Source organism: Scheffersomyces stipitis, chromosome 2, assembly GCF_000209165.1.
Source record: "Scheffersomyces stipitis CBS 6054 chromosome 2, complete sequence".
Taxonomy (NCBI): domain Eukaryota; kingdom Fungi; phylum Ascomycota; class Pichiomycetes; order Serinales; family Debaryomycetaceae; genus Scheffersomyces; species Scheffersomyces stipitis.
Window position 1 is genome coordinate 1890532 of NC_009042.1, and position 15860 is coordinate 1906391.

Below are 15860 nucleotides of genomic sequence, written 5' to 3' on the forward strand. Positions count from 1 at the left end.
GAGCGTTGAATAGTCCCCCTTGAGTTTTATTAGTTGGAGTAGCTAAGCTGCCATTACCGTTGGCTTGTCCAGCTGCATCATCAATGCTATCATCAGTATTATCGTCATTAACATTACCACTGCCGTCTCCAAAATTATTGCTATTATATGCACCCATGTGAGAGAAAAGCGAGTCATTACTCGAAACTGGGTCGCTAACAGACATAACATTTCCTTCCAGATCTACTGGGTCAAACTTCATCGCCATCATCAGCAACCACATCTGATCTATGTATTGGTTATTTGGACGCGATTCTTGCGGAGGAGAGCCTATGGAAGAGTAAGGCGTTACAATCTCCGACTTGGCACTAATTGAAGGAGAAATGCCAGTGCCTTTCTCGAATGGTGGAGCTTTGTCCACACTATCTTCATAGAACACAGCACCTTCCACTCTCTTACCAATGGCATGGACCACACTGTCCAAATCTTCAAGCTGTTCAGCAGTAAACTGGAAGGCATGCAATTTCTTGATACCAGGAATTGACTTCGTGAATAACTCATTGGAACCCAAGAACTTGAATAGACTTGAATGTGCCTTGGATACTCTCCAGGCGTAGTAGTATCTAGTACCGAATCTTTCGAATATCATAGTTATCAAATCTCCGGTTCTTCTGAGGTTAGTAGACAAACTCTTGAAGCGGTAGTAATGAGAGTTGTAAGCCTGGTCTATTTGCAATCTTCTGGCGTGATCGGCTTTCAGTTCCATCATAGTACGAAGATAATTGACTCTTGCTAAGCAGGATAGATTTACTTGGTTGCTCTTGTGAAGTGCAAGTTCCATGGAGGGATTAAGAGTCAAGCCTGAATTAGCCAAGTTACCGTATAATAATTCAAACAAATATGGCAAAATATCCTCGTAAATAATGGCAAACATCTTCTTCAAGTAGAAGTACGACAACTCGTTATTGTAAAGTTTTTCGTAATGCAAGTACAAATGATAGTAGAGTGTCAACAAGGAACTCTTGACAGAGATGAAGATTTTCGACTTCACAACATAGCCAAACAACGTCAAGTCATTGGTGGATTGCATTTTTCTAATACTTTCAATAACATTGAAAACCTCGCTAGCTACTCTTTCAACGACGTTCAATTTCTGCGTCAACTCATTTATGGGAATTCCATTATTGAGGTCCATCACCATGTCTAGAACTTTTCTTAATGTACCCAAACTTTCTCCCAAGTATGAGAACGATCTAATTGCTGCAGTTTCGCGTTCCAAATCTACCAAATTGCTGTTCCCCTCAGCAAGAAAAGGGATCTTAGTATCAAAATGTGATAAGTGAATAGTTGTTGGATTCCCAACACTGTAGCAATGTATAAAATCAGATCTGACCAAAAAGTGCCATATCTTCCTGCCCATGTTGTTAATCTTGGGATCTAAGCAATTGTCAAATTTTTCTGGTTCTCGATTCAAGCCTAGCGAAAATGCCATTTGAATGAGCATAGCGGTGGCGACCTGCGAGTCACCACCATCAACACCATCACCTTCTTCCGGAGCATGGGAACGGTAAAGTCTCATGTATAAAAGGGCCTGGAATACTGTGAGATTAGATTTTCTGCCATATTGGAAACACTCAATGCAAGAGTTGGCTACTTCAATATTGACCAAATTGATGGAGTTCTCAAGCAAGTACTTTTCTATATTATCATCCGAAGAGTTCATCCTATGGACGTTGACACAGTTTCTATTGGAGAACAATGACAAGTAGGTTAGTCTCAACAAGATTAAACAGATTGCTATAATGGCCAAGTCGAGTTTCTTTTCGATTTTTACCTTGTCGAATGGCACATCTTCGTAGCTGACAGGACCTATAATTTTGGAAAGTTCCTTCTTGAAGTCAAGTTCGTCAATAAAGGGGAAATGGAGATATAACTTCATGAAAAATCTGTCTATTAAGCTCCATAATACCTTTTTCTTAGGTAATATCATTTTTATTTTTTCAATAAGTTGTAATTCCGGATTGCATCTCCCATCAAAAAGGGTCTTGCCCAAAGTGACAGTACTGACATTGACATTTTCTAAAATTTTTGTACTAGTATCATTCAGGTTTTTTGTAAACTTGGTCAAACTTTTGAAAGGTACCATCTCGTCTATTCCTTCATTCTCCAATGCCTTTTTCTGGAAAATTTCTTCGTTCCCCTGCTTCAGTTCGGTGCTTTCACTTCTGTCAGTATTAAGGGTATTGATGGCATCCTGAGATATCTGGGGTACCTTCTGGGTTATCAAACAGGTAAGCCCTAGTTGTTTGTTGTCCACGTATTTCCACAAAACGTTCAACCAAGGATCCTTACGCATTAGAGAAGCCCACGAAAGTGGCCCATAATTTACTCTTCGAATATTTCCCTTAACCTGTAATGAAGTGTAGCCTCCATATAGGTCCAATAAGTCAGCGTCAGAAACTACTGGGTTGACTGAGTTGGAATGTATACTGGAAGCAGAGTCCAGATTAGAGCCTGTGATTCTGGAACTATTGGAGTTCCCGGAATTTATGGCATTGAACTTTTCCTCTGGGGTGGCGGAATCATGTGAACTCAAGGTTTCTTCTAGAAGTTTAAGCTTCCTCTTGAGTGAAGACAATTCTTCTTTCAAAGGGTTTGTTTCATTAGATCCTGATCCATTTTCACTACCTGAACCACTGCTAGTGTTGGTAATATTAGAATCTCTGAGAACTTGATGTTCCAATTGTGATTTAGAACCATGCAATGCTGGGGATCTTCCTTCAAAGGAAACAGATCGCCATTTGGTTTCATATGAACACGAGAAACCCGCGTTCATCTTTACGCATGAGGAACATGGCATCTTACGATCGCATTTGATTTTTCTCTTTTTGCAGTTGGTGCATACCAAAGTTGGCTTGTTTCTTTTTCTGACTCTGCCAGGTTCTGTGGATGGCAGCATTGTAACGGTTCTGAAGAATGGAAATGCAAATAGGGTAGTTTGATTGGTTCAATTGAGTGAACCGTGAAAAGTGTATGTCTATGCGAGATGAGATGAGTTGAAATGTGGAGATTTCGCTTTGTGCAAAAATGCGATAAGGATAATCCCAAATGTTTCAATACTCCAATAGTTAACTTCCTTCAGGAAGCGTGGTTAAAAAAACGAAATAGGGTATCAAACTATTCGAGGGAATCAAGTCGGTGCTGACGGATTCGTGATTTATATCTTATTTGATAGAACAGGATCGGTGACCTCCCTTGAAAAATTATACACCAAAGGAAAATATGCCTAGCAAACAGGAAAGGATACCAACGGTGGAAAATAATGCTCAACTCGTTAAGAAATGCAGCTCAGGTGTGCATGTACTGGGGATAGATGAAGTACAGTTATTGTTAGGCCATGTATGGCAAGTGAATTGATGGCAGACGTTATTTGCTAGCCGAATTACCCAAAATTAAAGAAGTCTTGGTTTCCATATGTGTCTCTGCGGTATGGATCTAGAGTTATCGTAAATCCTCTCAATCTTACTGGTTTAGTTTAGCAGATCCTGTCTTCTTGATCTGAGCTCCGGTGTGAATATGGACTTGGAAATATGTCTCTCGTTTCTCGTATTTGGGATGAGATTGCTATTGAGAATTGACTAGAAGTCGGTGTGCTCCAATTATATTTTGCAGAGTCTCTACTCGTATTGATTTCTTTTGTACTTCGCTGTTCAGTCCTTGAATGTGACTGGAACAGTCGATTTCCGCTCTAGCTGCTGTGACTGGTGCAAACTATGAAGTACCCAGGTTGGTGTGCCTTGCGCTCATACAATTTTGTTACAATTAAAGACTGAAAAGTTTTGAGTTTCCACAATTTCCACCTCGAGCCGTCCCAAGGATGTTCCAAAATATATATACTGTATATTTGTGTGGAATCGAATATTTGTGACTCTCCCACTCTTCCCGATGGACCTCTCTTGAGGCTTTTAGAATATAAATCTAGTCGGAAGGGACAAAAATCACCTTCGGGAATAACATATCTCCGTTTCTGGCACTTACGTCCGCGAGCCTCCACATAGAAAATTCGGTTCCATGATAAATGGGCCAAAATCCTCATGCTTTCTAGAGATGGAATCTCGGCCCAAGTTTGGCTGAGATGACTCAGCGATAGAACGTGCCCGTATGAATTTACTGGGGTAGTTGGAGAATAATTTATTCTTTTGAAATGTTGCGCTCCAAACGGCTTTGGCCCCTTTCTTGCTTTTGCTCGTTTAGAGTTGGAAAGCTTTGGATTTTTCGCAACTGAAATAAATATATCTCTAAGGGTTTTCTATTTTTGTAGAAACCGGTTTCTGACATCTGCCTGTTCTTACTGGCTCTGTCTGTCTATTAAGGCATGCTCTAATTTTCTATCGCTTTCAGGTAATTTTACCTGGTCCTTGACCTTCAGAATTCTTTCTTGACTTTCCACGACAGCTGTTTTTAAGCAACGCTTCTCTGAAGATGTGCACGTCTGGTTACTCTATGGTCGCTGGTGCTTACTAAAAATTTAATAAGATTCCAAATCTTAGTCATGGTGGTTTTTATAGCAGAATTGCAATCGAATTGGTGAAGCTCTAGCCATTCTGAAAAGTAGATCACGGTTTCTCTTCCTAGGGCCCCGAGGTCTACTCCGGGAACTAGACTAAGATGACTACTAACCCGTATTTCTTACCCCATATTTTTACGATTGTACATTCGGTACATATGCAACCTTTTCTAAAACTTAATATATTTGTTGCAGTCATGTGAAACTATTTAACTGTCTTCTACTTGAACACTTGATCAAAGGGCAACTCACTGAATATATCAAATTGCGCAGCCTGCTCCATGTCGAACCCATAGCGGTCGATATCACCACCAAGCGCAACATCAGGTTTAGGAGAACCGTACATGTTTCGCATGGGACTATCTGGGTTAGGGGTTTTGAAGCCACCCATTGGGCCGGGAGAAAACCCTCCAAAGCTGAAACTAGGCTTCCTATTCTCCGGGACATTGCCTTGGGTGGAAAACTGGGATGTTTCTTGGTTGTCGTATTTCATCGAAAGCATCTGGAACCATAAGTTATCAATTTCTTTGTTATTCACAAATTCCAAATTTATATCATTTGTTTTGGTGTCAGCGTTTGCTTTTGAATCAGGTAGAACATCCGATGTTGTTGCTGCAGAAGTCCTCTCGTTTGAAACAACTGGCCTCGTATTGTTAGTCATCGAAGAAATAGAGGTGTCATTGCAGAATTCATTTCCAACTAGATCAACCTTTCCAAGCTTACTGAGTGATGCTTCGCAGATATTTATCATGTCTTCAATTTGATCAAGAGTAAACCGAGGAAGACAAAGTGAACCAGCCTGAGAGTAGTTCTCGTCGTAGAATTCCATGGTCGTGATATTCTTCAACAAATAAGTATGACCCTTAGTAATCCTCCAGGCATAGTAGTACCTATTACTAATTTTGGAAATGGCTGCAATCGAAACTTCAGCACTCCTCGTAAGACAAGAGGAAAATCTGCAAAGGCCACGATAGTAAGTTGCATAATTGCTATCATATAAACATTTGCTATTGTGATCTGTCTGATTTTTCATATGATAAATGACAAAATTAATACGAATAATCAATGCTAGTGTAAGTTGGTTACATTTGTGTATGATCTGTTCAAGGGTGGGATTTACGATCATATCACAAATAATTTCACTACCCCCCAACAAATCGAAGTAGTGTGGCATGATATCGTAAGCTGCTATGATTAGCATCTTTTTCAAATAAAAAAACGAAAGATTGATGTCTTTTGTTTCATAGTAAAGATAAAAATGATAGTATATCGAAACGTAGAAAGCCTTCAAGGCAAGATAGAACTTTGTTCTAAAATTTCTCGTAAATACAAACCAATGTTCATTTTCTTCGAGTGGTTTCAAACATTCTTCCAATGTACCATAATGCTCAGATATCAAATACTCAAACTCAGTCAACAGTTTGCACAAGTCTGCCATATTGGCTCCCTCTTGGACATTCAAAACTAATCTTAACACCTTTCTTAACGAGCCACTCATTTGGCCACATTCGAAGTAACAATCGCTGACATATCTATCCAAAGTTATATCAGATATATTTTCACTTCCTGGCTCGTACACTGGGGCTCTCGTATCAGAATAGATAGGATCAGTAACCATTGGCATACCATTAGAGTAAGAGATATGGAGATCACCAAGTAACAAATAATTCCACATTTTTCTTCCAAGATTATTTGTTTTTGGATTGTTCAAGATATCCTTGAAGTTATCAGGCTCCCTGTTCAAACCTAGAGAATATGCCATTTGAATCAAAATTGCGTTCAACACTTGAGAATCACCACCATCGGCACCATCCCCATCTTCGGGAGCATAAATATGATACAATCTAATATAGAAACCCAACTGAAAGATAATGAAAGATGTTTTACGTAGCAAATTGAATTGGTCCAAGCATTCTTGAGCTATATCAACCGTGTTAATATCAATTGGGCTGCTTAGTAAGTACTTCATTTCTTGTTTTTTGGGTGATGGATCAGTTGTCTTCAAATTAGCTTCGTTGACCTCACTACTGTTACAGAACAACGATAAATATGCCAATCTTAACACAACTAACAATAGTCCAATATGGGCTAAATCCAATCTCTTTTCAACCTTAAGTTCTGTGATCTTAACATCTTCATACGACACTGGACCGATAATACTAGTTATGCTATCCTTGAAACACTCCTCGTCAATAAACGGCATAAAAGGATACAACCAGGTAAAGAACCGTCTAACCAACTTCCATAAAACGAGCTTTGTTGGTAAAATCATATGTATCTTTTCAATGAGTTGCAATTCACGATTCAATTGCCCATCATAATAAGTCAATCCAAGTGGCAAAGTGTTTTCATTCAACTTTGTCTTTTGGATATTCTTTCCTACTTTAGCTTTTAAGATGCTGTTGTAAGGGATCATATCAGTATATCCGTCAACTTCTAGAGCTCTTCTCTTGAACGACTTTTCGCTTTCCCCTACATCTTGGGAGGTGGCTACATTGGTATTTTCCTGGGTCAATTCGTGGGATACCTGAGTGAAAATCATGGCTGTCTGGGACTTTTCTTCCTTCTTCTTAATGATGTAGTCCCATAAGAGACTTAATCCCTTATCCTTCTTCATCAATGACGACCAAGCAAAGGGACCAAAGTTGATTCTTCTTTCTGGTTCTTTTATATGAATGGAAGTGTAGTCGGCATAAAAGTTGATCCTTTCATTTTCATCAGCATACGGATGCAAACCAAATAGAGATTTTTTTGATGAAGGAGTCGTCACAGATGATAATATAGAAGCTGGCGAATCTACCAATCCTTGCTTAATAGACGTATCCGGACTGGAATTTGCTGTTGTTGGTGCTGCACCTGTACTCTCATTACTCATAGTCGGATGTGAACGCGTGCTACCACTGGTATTAGACTCATAACCTCTACCATTAGAGTAAGATAAACCAGGAGGTGGTGGTAAGATAGGAGGACCATTTGGGGTTGTTGAGGGTGGTAAACTGTTTCTAAATTGAATCGGAGGTAACTGTATAGGCTCATTACGAGTAGGTACCTGAGGAGTATTAACTGAAATTGAGCTTACGCTTGAGAAAGATTCGCTTGATCTTGTTGATGTTGCGATACCAGAAGATGAACCATGTTGGGAAAGATGGTTGTCTCCATTCAGTCTCGTAGGCTTTTCTTGTTTCTGTTGGTGCTGATATTGTCGTTGGTGTTGATGGTGCTGCTGCTGCTTCTGCTCTTGAAATTCTCGTTGCGGTTGAAGATCCGAATTATACTGTTGTGACTGTAGTGATTGCTGATACTGCTGTGGCTGTAATTGTTGTGACTGTGGTTGTTGAGCATGTTGGTGGGAATTCTGTTGGGTTCCTATTGGAGGAGTAGCTGATGATGAAGCTACGATAGAAGACTCAATCTGTTGAAGACGTTGCTTAAGCATATTCAACTCAGACAATGATACTGTAACCTTGTAGTCTTCTGAAACAGCTAGCTCATCAGGTATTGGAGCAGGAGGAGCCGCAGGAGGTGGCTGGTATTGATATTGTTGCGAATTCTGTGTTTGATTTTGAAGTTGAGTTTGTGGCAAAAGTTGTGACAGCACTTGTACTTGATGGCTCAGTAAAGGTAAATGTGCTGACGATTGTATTGACGATTGAATGGATGAATTAGGTATAGAAGTACCTATAGAAGTTGATGCTGGAATTGAAGCTGAAAAGGTAGATGTGGATGACTGGTTAGTTTGGACTGGTTCAAGCGAAATTGAGGCTAAACCTTCGGACTCAGTTTCAAGTTTCTTCTTCTTCAAAGGTTGAACTACAATGTCCTCGACTTTCTTTCCGAAAGCAAGAGGAGTCTTAGCGCTAGATATATACGGCAAAGATGTTTCGGCAGCTCTATTAGCAGCCAAGCGTGAACTTACAGGTGCTGAATAGTGGCACGAGTCCGTGAGTTTAGACCGAACACATTGGCTACATGGTTCTCCTTTGTCACAACGGATCTTCTTCTTTTTGCAATTCTCGCAGACAAGACTTTGTCTTTTTCTTTTCTTGATGGTTCCATCTGCTGGTGACGGGTTTTGGAACTGGACAGACATCGTGTGTATGCATATGTTGGAATGCTAGAAAAGTAAGATTTAAATTATTAGTAATAGAACTTGATTTTGGAAATGAATCTGAATAGTACAGCTTGAATTATTTGAATTGAAAAATTGATTTTGATTTGAAATGAAGTGCGAGATTCTTTTCTCTTACTTGCTAAAGCTTTCAATGAGTGCTTCAGCTTTCTTGTTCTTCGTTTTCGTGACTTCTCAGTGAAAGAATGATTGCTAATTTCTTCAGTTCTGCACTTGAATCTTTTTTCTGGAATCACTGTATAATAGAAGAGTAATGAATCGCACTGGGGTGGTATGCTGCTTTTCCACTCGGAGTTAGTGTGCTTTCGGACGAGACCAGAACGGACAAACTTGAGCTTCCGAAGAAGAACGAAGAAATCATGAAATAGAAGAAACTCTCTAAGACCAATAAATTCACTTTGATTGTATGTGACCGCAAGGCATATTTGCCACGGGCGAGGAAGAAGACCGAGTTTTAATCGGCATCCACAACCTTCCCAAAAATGGTAACCCCGAGATATCTACTCCGATCTGGCATCCTCTATCCAGTCTTATAATAACCTCAACTACAGTTCCAAGTAGTCGGTGTTCTCTTAACGGATGAACTTTCAGCAAATAGAATAATAGAATAAACGCAGCAAAAAGAAAATTCTCAGATCCAGAAGTATTCTTCCGTGGAGACGGCTGCAAAAACCCAGCATTGCTACGACGTCTACAGTGCCTCACCACTACATTACGTTATTTTAATACTAACTTTGATTAACCTCCAATAAATTAAATACAAGATAAGAATGAAAAGAAACACACGACACCACAATGACAATAGATTAGACCAGTCGAAGAAAAGTTATAAAAGATGGTTGAAAAAATGAGAAAACCAGACTCGTAGAAAAGATTAAAATAGTGATGTTAGTACTTTTTGTGGATACGTCTTAACTTCAACTAGTTGAACACCTTATCCAATGGCAAGTCGTTGAAGAAATCAAAGTGACCGTTTGCTCCTCCATCGAATACAGACCCTAAACTCTCAAAGAGCTGATAGTTTGTCAGAGTGAAATTGTAATCTGTAGAAGGCTGCTGTCCATTGGCCGGCGTAGAAGTTGCAGCAGAACTTCCACTTCCAGAGACTCCAGTATTCGCAGTACTACCAGTGAAAGTAGAACTATCAGATCCGGAGGGAATATTGTTAGAATTAGCTACATTATTGTCGACGAGATTGAATGCCTCTTCAAAAGTATTCTGTTTGTTAGTCTTTTGTGAAAGCATTTGCAACCACAACGAGTCAATTTCAGCACTACCGTCATACTTTAAGTCGTCAAAGCTACCAAGTAGAACACCCTGTGCACTGGATGTGTCTGACAATGGTGTGTCCGGACTAGAAAGACCAGGAAAGTCGCCGATAGGCATATTGAAAGAAGTAGGCTTGTTCATACTTTCTGGATTAGCCGTTTCCAAGTCTTTCAACACACTAGGAACTTGACCATACACCTTGAACAAGGTCCTAAGATCCACTTTGTCGCAATGCTCACCAACAGTGCGGTTCAAGATATTTAATGAGTTCTGTACCAAGTTGGTTATGTCCTGAAGTTGATCTTTGGTAGGAGGTATGTAGTGCAGTTCAAAGTCTAGGTTCTGAGTATAGAATTCCCGATCGCTGATAACTTTGAATAAGAAATTGTGGCTCTTGTAGATCCCCCAGGCATAGTAGTATCTGCTACTCATTATTGATGAGGCCATGAGACAAATCTTAGCACATTTCTCCAAACAAACAACCAAAGTAGACACCAATTCGAAGTAGTTTCTGTATTTGGCATCATTCTTCATCATGAAATTATGCTGAGGATTATTGACAGTATTAATAAGCCAAAAATTGAGTTTAACCATGATAATCATTACCAGATCACTTGTACGTTGTATTCCCTGAATGATAGGAGGGTTGATCATCAAATCTGAACCATCACCAAAGATCTCAGCAGATCTGATGATAAGAGGGAAGAAGTACGGTATCATTTCCCCTACAGTGATTGCCAACAACTTCTTCAAATAAAATACTGATAACACCTGGTTTCCCCTGCTTTCATAGTAATCATAGAAATAGTAGTATACCGATACGAAAAAAGCATTGAATGAGATAAGGGAATATGCCTTTCTTATCTTGTTAAAACGATAAGAAACATCCTCAGACTCTAAACGGTGTGAATAATCACGAATTCTGCCAAAGATACTAATCGTACCAAGTTCCAAATGGTTAACATACTGGGTAAATGGGGGGACCTTCACTCGCACGTTGATGTTTAAAATTTGGTTGAGGATTTCACGTATTGGCCCCCTGAGAAGTGCTTCATCAAACATGTAGCAACTCACAATAGATTTATCAAGCTCTACGTCTCTGAGATTGGTATTATCACTCGTGATGAATGGCATTTTGGTGTCGTAGTACGTCGAATTAGTAGTCAAGGGATTGCCGAAAGTATACGCTTGAATATAATCATTGACTACAACATAGTACCAGATCTTTCTTCCCAAGTTATTTGTTTTCTCGTCTGTGAATGTTTCTCTGTAATTGTCAGGCTCTCTGTTCAAGCCAATAGAGTAGCACATCTGAACCAACATTCCGTTAAACACTTGACCATCGCCACCATCCAAACCATCGCCGTCTTCTGGTGCAAGCAGATTGTACAATCTGATATAAAGAGCACATTGCAATACTGGGAAGCTCAACTTTCTTAACAAATCAAACTGGTGAAGGCATTCACGAGCCAAATCAATGGCACCAATATTGACGGCATTCATCAATAAATACTTTATTACTTCCTGTTCATGGGTGAGATCTTTGCTACGTAAGATCTTTTCATTTATCGAAACACGATTGGAAAAAAGCGACAAATAGGATAATCTTCCCACAACTAGTAACACTCCCAAGTACGACAAGTCTAATCTTTTTTCTACATTGACTTCGACCTTAGTTTCTTCGTAACCTTCAGGACCAATAATTCTAGCAACTTGGTATCTAAAGTCCTCTTCATCGAGATATGGTACAAATGGGTATACTACTTTAAAGAAACGGTCTATCAAGAGCCAAATGACTCTCTGTTTGGGAAGAGATACTTGAATCTGTTCGATAAGTTTCAACTCTCTATCGATCAGCTTCTCCAAAATAGTAAGCCCCAACATGAGAGACTTCTTGTCCATGTCACGGAACACGTTGTGTGATACTTCTTTTTTTGCACTTTGCTTCTTGCTACTTGTCTTCGTTTCGTTATATGGCTTAACGTCATTGTAACCTTCCTCTTCCAATACTTTCTGCTCAAAATGTTTGATTTGGCTGCCATCTACATTCAATGTGGACTTGAGTTCTTCTTGTGGTGGTTCTACCATACAGCCGACTAAGACAGCGTTGGGTTCTGCCGTAGCAGTTCTGGACCTATTGATCCTTTCCAAAACCGACTGGGCTTTCTGTGATGACGTGAATTTCTTGATAAGCGAGAGAGTTCTGTCCTTCTTCAGAATCGTAGCCCATGCAAGAGGTCCAAAGCTTATACGTTTGGAACAGTCCTTCACTTGTACAGGGTTATAGTTTTCGTAGAAGTTAATAGTGTCTGTAGGTGATTCGTACGGGTTGATACCTACTGCGTAGTAATCGTGTTTGGGCACGTCATCCAACGTCATACGCTTGGCTTTAGGCGGTGGCATATCTCTGGTGATAAAACACTGGTTGTTCACAAAAAGATCGTCAACGGGGATCTCTCCAGGTCTATCTGGATCATGATATGCATACAATGAACGCTTGGTAGGATTTATGGATCGGTTATAGAAATGGATACTAACTTCTGGAGGAGGGTAGACTTTGTTTATGTTGCGATAGCTCGAACTTGTCGATGACAGAGTACTGTTCTGTTCCTCCGAGTTATCAGATCTCGAAGGAGATATCATACCATGCTCATACCTCTGGACTTTTGCCCGTAGTTCGTCAAGTTCTGACTTCGGCACTATCACAACTACAGATTTTTCCTTATTCGGGTCCTTAGTCTGTTGGAGAGGTTTCTCGCCTGAATCTGAGAGGAGCTCGTGTTTTATACTGGTGGGGCTAATGACTCCAGTGTGGATGGATATTCCGTTATTGGTAATAGCATTTACACCTGGAACAGAAGAAGCCAATGGTAGCACTTTGGCAACAGTAGTTTTTGATCTTTTGGATTTCTTGCTGCCAATCCATTTTTCGTCATAGACACAAAGATGGTCCATCTTGTTTTTGACACAAGACGTACATGGCTTTCCTTTGTCACACTTGATCTTTCTCTTCTTGCATGGTTTACAGACCAAACTTGGTCTGTTTCTCTTTCTGATTGTATGCTCGTCCATGTTGTGGTGATTGAGTACGATTTAATGGCTAGTCAGGTCAAGTGTGGATAAATAGGTGATCGTAGAGGTTGGTAGTACTTGGTGGGAATTACAGCACTCAGTTATCACTATATTAGTAATTGATATAGACTGTGGGCTCCAATTAGTAATAGTTTTGGCTCGTATGCTACTTTCCAGTAATACTGTTAAACCACTTCGGTAGAAGGTCAATATCTTGGTTACTGTGGTGAAATTGTAATATAGAATCTGATGCGGTTGTCTACAAAAACTGGGGTAGGTCTACTAGCACTTTGATGCTTTCTTATTTGTGTTTGTCTTAGCAGATGCCGATAACTATATGGCGGATCCAACACGTCAAACTGGAGATCCCGCTTGTTCTTCCTTCAAACACTTCTTGATTAGTCTTGATAAGCTCCTGAGAAAATGGTGGCAATTAGAACTATTTTCAATAATTCTGTCAGCAGCCACAAAATGCTTTCAGCTTCAAAACTCAAGTTTGTGGATTGCTAATCGGTTGGGCATATACCGAGGGCTATACGAAACAATAAACAGTGAAATTGTCCCAAATATTCAGAAGATTGTGTAGAGATTGAAATTTTCCGTGTTTTGGCTATATAGACGGATATAAGATGGAGCACAGTTGCCCAATAATTTTTCGTTTCTTTTGTGTCATTGCTGGGCTAACTCCGCTGCGATGGAAATGGTAGCGGTGAATCATCTACGGGCTTCCGGTGGCTTCTTCGGATTACTCAGCTCAAAAAGCAAGTCATTCTTTTGGTCTATATCTACTTCTATACAACGCTATATGGTCTGGAATGTAGTCGACTGTAATGGCTGTCTTGTTCTGTGGTTGACCTGTCTGGTACGTTTGTCATTTTTAGTGTCGTATGAATTCTACGACATGCGTCCCAACGCGCATCTTTTGGGGCATTTCAACATTTTTTGCAACTCCAACATTTTGAATCTGTGCCGAAGCTGTTTAACATATTTCAAAATTTTGGCTTACTGGAGTAGTACAATAGTTTGATGGGCCTTGTGTGTAGATGAGATTATGCAACACGGTGATAGTATACGATAGGGCGGAATATTTCAAAATGGTAGTATATAATATGATTGAAATGATGCAAGATGATGTCCTGATATTGTTGAATTCTGAATAACCCTAGGACGATCCATATGTAACCAGTTGTTGGGAGCCAGCTTGACTGCTGAGCAACGATTGTTCTTCGCTGGACTCTCCTTCACTTTTATCATTTTCGTTGTACAAGAAGAACTGCACAAAGATAGTAAAGTCTAAGCCCAACGTACCCAAGGAACCAGCCAACCACGACGAGTTGACCCACAAGTAGTACCACGAAGTGTCGATGGCAAGAATGGAAATCACGTAGGTCAAGTTACCCAAACAGGCAAAGAGGAAGAACATGAACGAGATGCCATCACATGACTTTCTCTTGTAGTTCAAAAGAATCTGAGGTATTCTCGAACCTAAATAGAAAAGAGCACAAAGCCATCCAAAAAATTGGGCCAATGGATCGTAAATCAACTCTTCGGGCTTTCTGACCTTGCCTGGATGCTTCTGTCTGTGACGAGCATCCTTGACATACGAAATGTACCAGCCAGCCAAGCCGGATAAAATTACAAGTGCTACCATCAAGAATTTAATCAATGCCGATTGCGTAGAAGTAAGTTTGTAGGATGAGGCACTCGAAGAAGACTCCGAACTCGAAGCCTCCAAGTCTACAGAAGCTCCAGTGGTGTAGTCTTGCTGCTGGGGACTTACTTCTCCGTCGTCTTCTTCTTCCACGATTTCATGGTGATGATGTTGGTGATGTTCACGTGACAATACAGTTTCCAATACGTCTTCATTTATAGGATTGGCTGGAGACAAATGGATCAAATCAGCTTGTTCACCGTTTCCATACACCAAACACTGCCATAACAATACGATGTCAGCTAACGTATAGTACACAGCAAGAATAATCATTGTGGGCAAAACTCCCTGCAAAACAGCACCTAGCACATTGAACACATCTCCAGCCAACCAGAGAATGATGAAAGTAAGTGACAAACCCTCGGATGACTGTCTTCTAAAGTTTTCATAAATTTGTGGAGCAAAGACAATAATCCAGCATGCGATGGAAATGGACCCGGTGATACCACTGACTGCCTGGGCATCTATTACGATCGGCGGAGGTGGAGCCATGCTGTGCAATATTTGTATAAATTATAATTCAATATTTAATTTGGGGAAAATTGAAATTTCTGAATTTTTGAAAAATATGAAGTGATGAGAAGAGCTTCCCTCTTCGTAGTCGCAGTCTATCTAACGGTTTTTATCTGACTTTAAAACCAAACGGTCTACGTATAAAAGCAAATTTACTTTTGTGAAGTAGCAAGAGAAATGAACATTGAAATATTCAACTCTCTTCTCCAGATTCTCCACCTTGTCACCATTTTTTTCTGCGTGCGATGAAGTCACGTGCATAGTTGAGTCATGTGCGGCTAGTGCGCAATTGGTGCCGTAAAGAGAAACAGAAGCCGGTCGAACTGGCAGTTGAAAAATTGAGGAAACACCAGCGCGTCTACACGGAGTCGATACGAAAACGTACTAAATGGGTGCAAACAATTCAACAGGTAAATTTGAAGATTTTCGGTCACAAAGTCCTTTCTGAAACTCTTAAAGTTGATTTAGAGTATTGTGTTGCCTCTATTCTACTATCTTCCTGTCGTGTGAGACTGCGCAATCAAGAAAATATTCTTCTTTGTGCTACCCAGAAAGCCGCTTAAACTACAGCAGATTGATATTCAGTAGATAACGTTTCTAACTATCGCCAATATAGATCT

The 15860-nt window shown here is 40.1% G+C and overlaps 4 protein-coding genes across 4 annotated transcripts; all 4 read right to left on the reverse strand. All coding sequences in view use genetic code 12, as the record gives it.

Annotated features, from left to right (window-relative positions):
* Positions 1-208: 208 nt before the first annotated feature.
* On the reverse strand, positions 209-2938 carry CTA4 (Fungal transcriptional regulatory protein; the record flags this gene model as incomplete). The annotated part of the gene is made up of 3 exons (XM_001383097.1): positions 209-2507; positions 2541-2667; positions 2737-2938. Coding segments are annotated over 3 exons (2628 nt in total), but the record flags the coding sequence as incomplete, so codon positions are not given.
* Positions 2939-4711: 1773 nt separating this feature from the next.
* FST2 (Fungal transcriptional regulatory protein) lies at positions 4712-8843 on the reverse strand. The gene is made up of 5 exons (XM_001383098.1): positions 8315-8843; positions 7944-8020; positions 7544-7730; positions 7376-7465; positions 4712-7333 (listed from the first exon to the last, which is right to left on the reverse strand). The coding sequence occupies exons 1-5, from the start codon at positions 8634-8636 to the stop codon at positions 4767-4769; spliced, it is 3243 nt and encodes a 1080-aa protein (XP_001383135.2). The 5' UTR covers positions 8637-8843; the 3' UTR covers positions 4712-4766.
* Positions 8844-9403: 560 nt separating this feature from the next.
* Positions 9404-13016, reverse strand: FST3 (Fungal transcriptional regulatory protein; the record flags this gene model as incomplete). Its single annotated transcript, XM_001383099.1, has 4 exons — positions 9404-11837; positions 11859-12481; positions 12527-12683; positions 12750-13016. 4 exons carry the CDS (start codon positions 13014-13016, stop codon positions 9597-9599), a joined length of 3288 nt encoding a protein of 1095 aa, XP_001383136.2.
* A 1162-nt stretch (positions 13017-14178) lies between these two features.
* Positions 14179-15219, reverse strand: PICST_41151 (predicted protein; the record flags this gene model as incomplete). Its single annotated transcript, XM_001383100.1, has 2 exons — positions 14179-14781; positions 14821-15219. 2 exons carry the CDS (start codon positions 15217-15219, stop codon positions 14179-14181), a joined length of 1002 nt encoding a protein of 333 aa, XP_001383137.2.
* Between the last annotated feature and the right edge of the window lie 641 nt (positions 15220-15860).